Source organism: Papio anubis, chromosome 3 (assembly GCF_008728515.1).
Source record: "Papio anubis isolate 15944 chromosome 3, Panubis1.0, whole genome shotgun sequence".
In the NCBI taxonomy this organism is placed as follows: Eukaryota; Metazoa; Chordata; class Mammalia; order Primates; family Cercopithecidae; genus Papio; species Papio anubis.
The window spans coordinates 61,651,071-61,663,428 of NC_044978.1; the positions used below are offsets into that span (position 1 = coordinate 61,651,071).

The following is a 12,358-nucleotide window of genomic DNA, read 5'->3' on the forward strand; positions in this document are numbered from 1 at the left end:
AGCCATCACCCACTTAACACTGATCACTTCCATAGACATTTAGGTTTCTTCTTTTCTTCTAAGCGGTTTCAGTTTTTTAATGTTCTGAAAATTCCAGGTGCCCTTTTATTGTTGGAAATAATTACCTTTGAATTTAGAAAAAAATTTGTAATGACATCTGGCAGCATTATAAATCCAAAGCTGTTTTGTTAGAAAACATGAATATATAAAAGAACATTGACCGGGTGCCATGGCTCACACCTGTAATCCCAGCACTTTGGGAGGTGGACGTGGATAGATCATTTGAAGTCAGGAGTTCAAAACCAGCCTGGCCAACACGGTGAAACCCCGTCTTACTAAAAATACAAAAATTAGCTGGGCATGATGATGGGTGCCTGTAATCCCAGCTACTTGGGAGGCTGAGACAGGAGAATTGCTTGAGGCTTGACCCCAGGAGGTGGAGGCTGCAGTGAGCAGAGATCGTGCCCTCCAGTCTGGGTGACAGAGTGAGACTGTCTCAAAAACAAAACAAAAACAAAAACAAAGAATGTAATTTTCATGCATTTTAAATTAGAGATGTGAGTTAAATAGCTAAAGTTTCTTTTTGCTTGTTTTGTTTAAAAGCCTTGCTCTTTGATCTGCATTAGATTTTTGTTACTTTTTATCAAAAGAAATTATATGCTTCTTAAAATTATTTTATATTCTTACTTTATATTAAATCAAATGTTGGGCAAAAACCGAAAGGTATAATGTTAAACCTGCTATCTTTTTTGATAAAAAAGTATCTTCTGAAACTGACTGCTTTACAAAGATTAGTTTGCTAAGTGGACTGATTTTTGCAAAACATACTGTAGTTAATAAGAGGATAGTATCAGAATTAATCTTTATAAGCATATCCCTCTCATGCCACAGGAAAAGTCATCAAGGGCTATTTAACCAGTGTTACCAGATTTTAAATGTATATTGATATGTACAATTAGCTATGCTTCTCGTTAACAGTTTATACAAATATCAAAAAAACAAATTCTGCTTGCAATTCAAAACTTTAGATTAACCACAAAATAACACTAACTTTAAAAGCAAAAATTTTTGCTGGGTACGTGGCTCACGCCTGTAATCCCAGCACTTTGGGAGTCTGAGGTGGGTGGATTATCTGAGGTCAGGAGCTTAAGAGTTCAAGACCAGCCTGGCCAACATGGCAAAACTCTGTATCTACTAAAAATATAAAAATTAGCTGGGTGTGGTGTCATGCACCTGTAGTCCCAGCTACTCAGGTGGTTGAGGCAGAAAAATCGCCTGAACTCAGGTGGTGGAGGTTGCAGTGGGCTGAGATCATACCATTTCATTCCAGCCTGGATAACAAAGCCATACTCTGTCTCAAAAGAAAAATGTTTTGTAGACTTTTAAAAACTGAGAAAGTTATATTTTACCAATCACTTAAGAATCATTTCTAAATCTATAATTTGTAAAATTAATGCAATGACTTTAATTGTGGACTATCAAATACCAACTATTTACTACAAAACAGAAAATCCTAATGGGAGAGGCTTATTATTTTTCAAATTTATGAAAATGGAGGAATGGTTGTATGTATTTGGAGTTAAACCAAAATCAGATAATTTGATTACTATATTCAGATGTCTACTGCCTTTAATAAATATAGATTTTTCAAACCAGTTAAAAGATGGGCTAATTTGGATTAAGTGCTTTAACAGTGACATGTTAAATTGAGCCCCAAAATTCTCTTTAAAGACTTCTATCATGGAATTAATCACAAATATACTAAAAATTGATACCCCCCTCCAAAAAAAAAAGTCTAAGAAACCTTTACTTCTCACCTTTAGCTCTTACTATACTGAAAATTGACACCCCCCCCCCCAAAAAAAAAGGAAAAAAGTGTAAGAAACCTTTCTTTCCTTTAGCTCTTCTTAGTAAATGACTTGTTATTTATTTATTTATTTATTTATTTATTTATTTATTTATTTATTTATTGAGATGGAGTCTTTCTCTCTTGCCCAGGCTAGAGTGCAGTGGCGCAATATTGGCTCACTGCAACCTCCGCCTCCTGGGTTCACGCCATTCTCCTGCCTCAGCCTCCTGAGTGGCTGGGACTACAGGCGCCTGCCACCACGCCTGGCTAATTCTTTTGTACTTTTTAGTAGAGACGGGGTTTCATCATGTTAGCCAGGATGGTCTTGGTCTCCTGACCTCGTGATCCACCCGCCTCAGCCTCCCAAGTGCTGGGATTACAGGTGTGAGCCACTGCCTTTTATGTATTTGAGACAGGGCCTCACTCTGTTGCCCCAGGCTGGAGTACAGTGCTATGATCATGGCTCATTGCAGCCTTGACCTCCCAGGCTTAAGTGATCCTCCACCTCAGCCTCCAGAGTAGCTGGGACTACAGGTGTGCACCACCATGCCTTGCTAAGTTTTTATTTTTTCTAGAGACAGGGTCTCACTATGTTGCCCAGGCTGGTCTTGAACTCCTGGGTTCAAGTGATCCTCCCTTCTCAGCCTCCCAAAGTGCTAGGATTACAGGTGTGAGTTGCCGTGACCAGCCTTGTTATCCTTTTCAAAATCAAGTTTATCTGTTATTTCAATAGCCATATTCTTTGCTGTGCTCTTTCTAGTTTTTTGTAAAACTTTTTTTTTTTTTTTTTTTTTTTTTTTGAGAGTCTTGCTCTGTTGCCCAGGCTGGAGTGCAGTGGCACGATCTCGGCTAACGGCAGCCTCTCTCTCCTGGTGATTCTCCTGCCTGAGCTTTCCGGGTAGCTGAGATTACAAGGGACATACCACCATGCCTGGCTACTTTTTTGTATTTTTAGTAGAGACGGGGTTTTTACCATGTTGGCCATGCTGGTCTTGAACTCCTGACCTCAGGTGATCTGCATGCCTTGGCCTCCCAAAGTGCTAGGATTACAGGCGTTAGCCATGGCACCTGGCCAAAACTTAATAATTTTCCATTACTGCTAAGGAATTAAAACATCACAAACTTCTGTTATGTTATTTAACAACTGTTTTTTATAATTACAGTATAACTGGCTATCAAGAGTACAGAGCCAAAGTATACTAATTTATATTAATCATTCTAAATATTCCCTACAAACTTAATTCTTATTTGCTTACCATAGGAAAACACTGTTTTACTATGTATCTTTTAAAATAATTTCTGAAATAATAGCTTTTTATTTTGAAAATCTGTCTAGCATTGCATATTTTAATGTAGATTAAAATTGGACTGAATTAGACTGTCTACCCAAAGCTATATTACAGAGAGCACTCTCTCTCATTAATGAATTAAATAAATACATTATAAGGCTAAATTGCTTTTGAAATTATCTTTTAAGTTGAATAATTGGGTAGAAAAAGTATATATATATGGATGTATTTAAGTTACTAAATGAAGTGTTATATAATTACAAAAATTAGTGGTACTATCTGACGAAAACACAAAACTAAAAGTGATTTCAGAGCAGGAATGGAAAATGTCAGGATATACTAGAAAATTTAGATGTATTAATAGAAAAGTTGTTCCCATATTTATTCCCAGGAAGTTTCCGAGGCATAGCTCCTAAACAAGTGAGTGGATATTTTAACTCAAACAAAACCTTTAAAGTCCCTACTTGTATTGTTATATATTTGCTTTCATTATCTTCATGCCTTTCCTGAAATGAATCTATACATTCAACATACAAATAAAAAGCATCTGTTTTTAAAAAATGTATTTAATCACCTATTTGATATACCTATTTCATTTTAAGAGAATTAAGAGAAAGTTTAAAGACTAGAAGTTTTAAAAATATATTGTTTATATGATTTTTTAATGCAAAAAAGAGATTCTTCCCCTCAAAAGACTGAATAAAAATCCCTGCAAAATGCACTACTCCATACTCTCCATTAAGTGCCGACTACATTGTAGAAACAAAATCTCTCGTAGAGAACTAGTTGTGAGAAATAATGACTATCCCTAAAGATATTATACTCTCAATTTTTACAACTTAAGTCAATATTTAGTTGTTCCTAATATAAAGATTTAGCTCTGGGAGAAAATGAGCCTTTTGAAATTTTAACCTAGGTCAATCTAGTTGATTGGCATTAAGGACATAAGGGCTCATACACTTGTCTATGCTTCTGTCTCTTGTAGGTCGAAACATCATTTCGGTCTGTTCCCATACTTAAAACAGTTTCAGGTCTCTGGACAGAAATTAACAATGTGAACAAGTTTGGTGATGAAGCACAGATAAAGTCCTTAAAATGCATCTTAAGTTTACAGTCCCTTTTCCCATTTAATTTGTATAAGCACCACCAAAACTGGAGCCAAGGTTTCAAAAGGTAATGTTAACAGCAGGAACTATAATTTAATCACATCATACAACACTATGTAACATTCTATATTTTTGCCTGTTGATATGTAACATAGTTAAGTTTATTACAAACATTATTTCCTAAGACTTACGGTATAAGTGCTCCTTTTCAAGTATTACCACTTAATAGTGTTTAATCTACAAGGTAACATTAGGTAAATCAATGATAAATGTATATAATGCAATACACTGTGCCACTTCTCCCTACCCTGTGTTAAGGTATTATTAACAAAATCAATTAAGAAAAAAACAAGACAACTATTATAACTGAAACAAGGCTATGAACATCACAGATGCATGTCTGAGTAGATAAACAGCATTTCCCCTTAACATGAAGGTCATTTTGTCACAGACTCCTGTGTCTTTAGGCTAGCATTGTTTTAGCAGCAGCTAGTCTTCAGGACAAGATCAAAAATTTCAAGCAAAAAAGATGAGTTACTCTGAGAAAACATCAATCCACATTACTAATAAAAGAAGCAAACTGCTGGTTTCACCTTAACATAAAATCGGGTGTGTTCTCTTTCACATGTGATTTAGTTCATTTATGTGATGATAGCAAAGCTTTGGAGTTCTGTGGTACATCAATGAGATGGACTAATTTGTTGAGAAAGCTCTTATTTGTTTTAATATTTAAATTGTAACAATACAATAACTAGAAAAAGGTCAGTGCCTCCGTAGCTTTCAACCCCATCAATTTCCATTTGTTTTTCAAAATAAAGTTGCAATGAAATCTATGCATCTGCAACAATAGTGCAATAAAGTATCCTTTCCTGAATAAAGGAATTGAGGTTTATCCCAGTAGAAGCTTTAAATAAGGTAGACTGTTGCCAACTATGTATCAATTCTGTTATGTTTGATATAAAATGTATCTGGAAAGCTTAAATTGTCTTGTAAATCTAATTCGGCTAAAGCTTCATGTAAGCAGCAATGGAAATGAACAGAAGTGCACTCAATATAAAACACTTTTCAAAACTACTCCAAAAAACAAATGACAAAAAGAGGTTAAGAACAACTGAACATCTGTTGTGTGTACCAGATGTAAAAGATGGACCCCGTGGTTACTTGCACTGTTTGAATTATGTGAAGGTAAAATTAAGACTTAGTCCACTTCCATCTCTCCGGAGGATTTAATATGCTGTGAGCTGTCTTTTGTTGAATCTGATTTCGTTTCATTTCCACTCTGTCCATCCATTGGGCCATTGTGTTCACTATTAGCTTTTGCTTTGTCTTCAGGAACTTCTACTTTTGGTTTGGGCTTGTAAATGATGGGGTTACAGAAATTATCCAGTTCCTAAAGACACGAAGAAATTGATTATATTAAAATGATTACAGAACAAGTTACCATTAACTTTCTAAATTTCACATTAACTTTCTGAATTTTCACATAATTCCACCTTTCTGAATTTGTGTTAGCTCAGCCAGATAACCAACTGTTTTCTTCAAATGCCTCATGAAAGATTTACCTTCTTTGTTAGTATATGTCTGTGGCAGTCAAAAATTATTGAATCGTAAACAATTATTTTTTGTACTTAACCTTTCTAAAACTTGTTTCTTTATAATAATTCAAATATAGTTTACTTTGGCAGGAATAATTTTTAATTCTTCCTTTACATTATGTGTAATGCTTTGCTATGAGAATTACATCAAATAACACCTATTTCATAAATCGAAAATTTTCAACATTTATATGAAAACAATTCTAATAAATGGAATCATACAAATACACAAACAACTTTTTTTTTTTTTTTTGAAAATAGCTGAGTAGCCTCTTCTGTTGAGGGAAAAAGTGCCATGAAAGTAAACTGCAACTTAATAATTTAAATGAAACAATGTTCTTCAATTTCCTTGCTTTTTACGTACAAATAGAAGAACACTATACAAACACTACTTAAATTTAAAAACCTTTGAAGATCAATGTCACAAAGATTGGGGCAGGGACGGAAATATAGGGATTAACATCCTAGGGGGAATGTTTTAGTTGCAAACTGCTCTTGTCACACTCCACATCTCATCTCATTAGGAGTAAAATATATATTATAGCTTCTTGGCAAAACTTTGTTAGAATAAAAATATTTTTATTACGCATTTATTAAAAATACCAGCTTTTGTTAAAAAAAAGAAAAAATCACATATCCCAAAACATACTGAATGATATTTTTAAAATCCCCTGAAATTCCATCTCCTACAAATAAAGAATATTAACCTTTGGTGGATATCCTTCTAGATGTATATTCATGCATACGCATACATATAAACAAATCTATGAGCACACATATTTATACAAATGAACACATTTTATTTAGGTTTTGTAATTTAACTTAGCAATACACTGTATACATCTTTATATCTAAATAGATATCTCTATATGTAAAATGCTATATTTAATGGCTGCATAGTGTTGTATGGATGAATCAATTTATTGATCTAGTTTCCTAGTGATAGGTATTTAGATGCCTTTTTATTTTTTTAAATAGACAGGGTCCTGCTCTGTCGCCCAGCTGGAGTGCAGTGGCACGATTGTAGCTCACTGCTGCCTCAAATTCCTGGGCTCAAGGGAGCCTCCTGCCTCAGCCTCCTGAGTAGCTGGGACTACAGATATGCGCTACTATGCCCAGCTGATTTTTGTATTTTTTGTAGAGACAGGGTTTCGCCATGTTGTTTATGCTGGTCTCTAACTCCTGGGTTCAAGCAGTCTGCTTTCTCAACCCCCACAAAGTGCTGGGATTACAGACAGGAGCTGTCTCAACCCCCACAAAGTGCTGGGATTACAGACATGAGCCACCACGCCTGGCCAACATTTTCATTGGCAGTGTTTTTTAAACTGAAAAGTTTATCTCAGAATAAGATTTTACCATGAAAATTTATACACTTCAAACTAGGTCAAAGACAGACTTATACTGAAAAATTCTGTAATGAAGACTTAGAGGTCTCATCCAACCTATAAATCTGAAATACTTAATCAAAAGTTGCCACATTGCTTTTATTTCATTCTATATTACTCTTGAAGTTTAAAAACCAGCCTTGTATGACAAATTAAATCAATTACCCCATACCTAAAATCTTAATTTTTTTAACTAAATAAAAAATTAGCCTTAAATTTCTGTTCTTCTAAGTTCTTCTGCAAGTTGATTATTTGCCAAAGTATGACTCTCATTAAAAAATTTTAATCCTTGAAACCATTAAAAAGGCAATTTTGTAAACTTCTTACCTTTGACTTTCCTACTATTTCTGAAACTTTTACCACAGGATCTTGAGTGAGACTTAGTTTGTTTTGTGCATTCATCTTACTATTCAGCCAACTCATGGCATCACTGATATATTTTTCAACCTTTTCCATTTCAGCAGGATCCAGATGGTCATATCTTTCATCCTATTAAAAAAAAAAAAAAGCTTGACTGCATGTAATGATTTTTCAGGTAGCACCAGTTTATTAATAATTTCTACTTTAAAAATTTAGACTCTTATTGACTGTATACCTCAAATGTATTCATCTGAAGAAACCACATACAAGTAACACAGAACTGAAGAGAATGGGATAAAAGATAAAATCAGTGTGAGTTTAAAAAGGAAAGGTTCTCTGAAGAAATCACGTTTGGGAAAGAATGACTACTAAGGAATACTCATGGAGAAAGCACTTAGCCAAGAAAGAAGCTGCAACGAAATGGAATGTGTAAAGGAGAAATAAGGTGAACAAGGCATATAGCAAATTAGACACAAAATTATGAATATATAACAGAAAAGTATGTTAAATTCTTGATTAGAAAAATGACAAAATTCTTTCTGAAAAAGAGAAACTGCAGTTGTCACATGTAATAGACAACCAAGTAGTCATGGTTTAGATTAGTAGTGATAGAATCAGAAAGAAATGGCAATGAACATACAGAAAGAGAATCTCCTGATGGATTACAGTTTGGACACAGAATATAAAGGGAAAGAGAATGTAAGAACACTCCAAAGTCAAAGAAGTGGGAGGATGGTGATGCCATTTTTAAAACCATAAAGCTATATATATGAAGGAAAAAAACCCAAACAAACAAAAAACCCATAAAGTTCCCTCAGATACCCAAGTCCTCTTTCTGCTTGTATGATCAGAAATTATGCATCAATCATCTGACTCAGTTTCTAGGTTGCCACATTTTCTTGAATTTCTTCCTATGTCATGGATCACTTTTTAAGTTTCTTTTGCCAGTTCATCCTCATTCATCTCTCTACCTACATGCTTAAAAAAAAAATGCTTATGTTTCAAACACCTGATTATGTCCCCACCTCCTCTTCCCAGTTTTCTTCATCTCAGCAAATGGAAACTTCATTCTTTCAGGTCAAAATCCTTGGAGTCGTTTTCAACTTATTTGTGATAGATTTACATCAAATCTATCAGGAAATCTTAAAAGCGTCTACCTTCAAAATAAATGGAAAAATCTGACCACTTCTTGGCTCCCCAACCCTACTCTCTGGGTTCGAGCCTCCATCATTTCTTGCTGGTATTATTCTAATAATGTCTTAATCTGTCTCTCTGCCTCCAGATCCTTAAAAAAAAAAGCCAAATGTTATTACTCCTGTGCTCAAAAACCTCCAACAGCTTCCTATCTCAGAGTAAAACCCAAACTTTTACAAGGGCCAACAGACCCATTTATGATCTGGCAACTGCCACACTTACCCCTATTTTCAACCACACTGACCTTGCTGTTCCTCTAACATGTTCTCCCCTTGGTGTTTTGCAACTGCAATTCTTTGTCTAGAACATTTCTCTTCCAGTTATCACATATCTTTGAGTTTTCACTTCTTCATTTCTCTCCTAACATGTGTATCACCTTATTAGTACACCCTTCTGACAAACTTCTACCAACTCTGGCAGTCCTTTACTTTTTCTTCAGCTTTTTATTACTATCTGATATAACTTACAGTAATTTATTGTCCACTTTTCACTATTGAAGCATATTAAAAACAAGTTCAATGTTTTGTTTGACACTATAGTTCAATCACCTAGAAAATAGCCTAGCACATAATAAAAACTCAAATGTTTGAGCAAAAGTGAAGTCTTGCCTTGTGTGAGATAATATCTTAAACCTGTATATTGAAGAAGATAGCTAAAGCCTGGGGAGAACTGTGCCACTAGTAATTATACCAGATTTAAAATATTCTTGGTGTTTTCATTGGGTTGTTTCTTCTTTCTTTTTCATTATCCTTACATTCTATCTGTGCCTATAAGAACAATTTGAACACTGATATTAACAGGCATATTTACAATCAATACCTGAATTTTTCCTTTAGGTCTGCTGGACTGCAGTTTTTGTTTCACAAAACTCAAGAATCTCTTACTTCTAAAATAAGTAACTCTTTTCCATTTTGTGTAGTGGGAAGCAATATAGTTGCTGAGAATTTGTATGTTGATGTCAGACTGGTTAGGTTTGAATGTTGATTCCATCATTAACTACTTGGGTAAACCTCAGTAAGTTGCTTAAGCATTTCTGTTTTCTTAGTTGTAAAATAAAGATAACATTAACTTTGTATAGGATATATCCTGGTGAGATAATCCACACAAAGTACTTAAAATTCATGACATGCTCAATAAATGTAAGCTATTTTCACATGTTTGAGTATTTCTGGTGCTGGTCTCTTCTTCCTACTAATGCACGTTTAACATCAATGACAAAAACTAGGGATTACAGAGAATATTTCCTTAGAGTGGGGATCAAAAAACTTGTACCATCAGCTAAATCCAGCCACTGCTTATGATTTTTTAAATAAAGTTTTTGGGAACACAGCCATGTCCATTAGTTTGCATACTGTCTATGGTACTTTTGTGCTACAATGGAGATATGAATAGCTGTATAGACACGTAAAAACTGTAAAGCCTAAAATATTGTTTGTCTTAAAAAAAGTCTGATAACTACTGATTTAGAGGAAACAAAACAATAAGCTTAATTTTCTCAAATTTTATGGTTATATCTAAATGGAAATATCATCTGTATAACTACATATTTGAGACTTAAAGACAGTGGAAAGATTAAGGTTATATAGATTTGAATATGTTTATAAAAGAATAAAGCATACAGGAGATTATGGATGACTAATGGACTGGAGGACAAAAAGCAACTAAAAGAAAAATGAGCCAAGAAACAAAATAATGGCTAGCAGAGTCCAGTCTCAAAGAGGCCCATAATTTAAAAAAAAAGTCAAAGAGGTCCTCTGTTTCACTACATAAAAAACATAAAAATGAAATCGCTAAGAAGAAAACAATGGATTTGGTCACTGGGTTATTTTATAATGTAGTTTCAGGAAATTCTAAAAGATGAAAGCTCCGTACCTTCACTGTATTTCAAATGTATCAGAATCCTTAAGTGAAATTCTCCAATAAAAAAGTAAGTTTTAAATTTGGTATACAAAGTCTCTGGAATTTGATAGCTACAACTGATATAGCTTTGTAGCTGAGAACTTTTAGATTTGCCCCATTCTATGTACCATGCACATGCCATCGTCAACAATTGGCTTTATGAATTCAATACCTTGTTTCTATAAGCTTCTATCACTTTCATGACAAGTTGGATCTTTTTTCCCAAGTCATTTAAGGCTTTTGGTCTCTCTTCATGCTCCATGTACTTCATTTGAATAGGCTGGCCATATTTCTGTCAACATGAGAAATTTTTAAAGAAGAAAAATTGTTATTATTTGAGTTTTAACAGAAAACTTTTATAGGGCCCTTATAGGATGATAAATAGAAAAGATGGACAGATAAAAATATGTCCCCTCTTATTTTCCTATATGGAAGCGAGTTCCAGTAGCTGCTTCCTCAATCCTACACACGGATGCCTTCCTCACACCTTATCTCTTTTTCTCACTCATTAAGATTACGTCTTAGCTTCTCCAATCCGAAATCTCAATCAAAACTTTAATTCCTTAAAAGCTGGGTGTTAAAACTTTGTAGAACTATTAAAATAAGAAAACCATAAAAACTATACTGCATGCAGAATTTGTAGATTTGAAACTTGGTATCAAATACTCAAAACCATAATATAACCCTCTATGTACAACATAATTACTGGGACTGATAATTATTATCAAGTAAACATTATTTGTATATTTAATCAGTAAAATGAGTACTGTAGTATATGTAGGTTTTTCCCCTACATGTCTTGGAATAAAGAGTTTCTAAATGTTAAAACAGACTGTAGTTTTGGGAAGGGGAGCACATTAGAAGGATAAAATAACTATTTTCTTTTAAATTCTTTATATACTTAAATAAAAATCGGCTTATTTTAGAACAATTTTAGATTTACAGAAAAGTTAAAAGGAAATTATACAGAGAGCAAGCACCAGACGCTTCTCTATGCTTTTCTCTAATGTTAGCATCTTAGGATACATTTGTCAAAACTAAGAAACTACCACTGGAGCATTACTATTAACTGAACTACAGTCTTTATTCAGAGTTCATTATCATCTGTTCCAGGATACCATTACTAAATTTGGTCTATTCATATCATATTCTTTATAGTTTAAATGTTTTTGAAAGCGAAGCAAGTAGTGCTTTTTTTTTTTTTCCATTGGGACAGGGTCTTGCTGTGTCACCTAGGCTGGAGTGCAATAGCAACAGCTTACTGTAGCCTCAAACTTCTCGGTTCAAGTGATCCTCCTGCCTCAGCCTCCCAACCTGGAACTACAGGCACATACCACTGTGCCTGGCTAATTTATTTTTTTGTAGAGATGGGGTCTTGCTTTTTTGCTCAAGGCTGGTCTTGAACTCCTGGCTTCAAGTGATTCTCCTGCCTTGGCCTCTCAAATTGCCAACATTACAGAAAAAGTAAAACTTGTGAAAATTTCTGTAATACTAATTTCTATGGCTACTTATATATTTGAAGCAGAAGAATCCATGATAGGAACTGCTGGGATTTCCAGTTATTTCTACTGGCCTCTGCTGCTTGGCTTGTGTTTCTTTTTGAGAAGGAGTTTCACTCTTGTTGCCGAAGCTGGAGTGCAATGATGCGATCTCAGCTCACTGAAACCTCCGCCTCCTGGAT

At 34.4% G+C, this 12,358-nt stretch overlaps 1 protein-coding gene across 2 annotated transcripts in view; it reads right to left on the minus strand.

The window, feature by feature from the left end:
* Positions 1–4,240: 4,240 nt before the first annotated feature.
* Positions 4,241–12,358, minus strand: part of HSPA4L (heat shock protein family A (Hsp70) member 4 like) — a 56,728-nt gene continuing 48,610 nt past the window's right edge. For both annotated transcript variants that reach the window (XM_003899171.5, XM_003899172.5), the window contains exons 17-19: positions 10,850–10,969; positions 7,552–7,713; positions 4,241–5,634 (exon numbers count right to left, since the gene is read on the minus strand). In XM_003899171.5, coding sequence (XP_003899220.1) covers positions 5,443–5,634; positions 7,552–7,713; positions 10,850–10,969 — 474 coding nt within the window. In that variant the 3' untranslated portion in view covers positions 4,241–5,442. The remainder of the gene's footprint in view (positions 5,635–7,551; positions 7,714–10,849; positions 10,970–12,358) is intronic.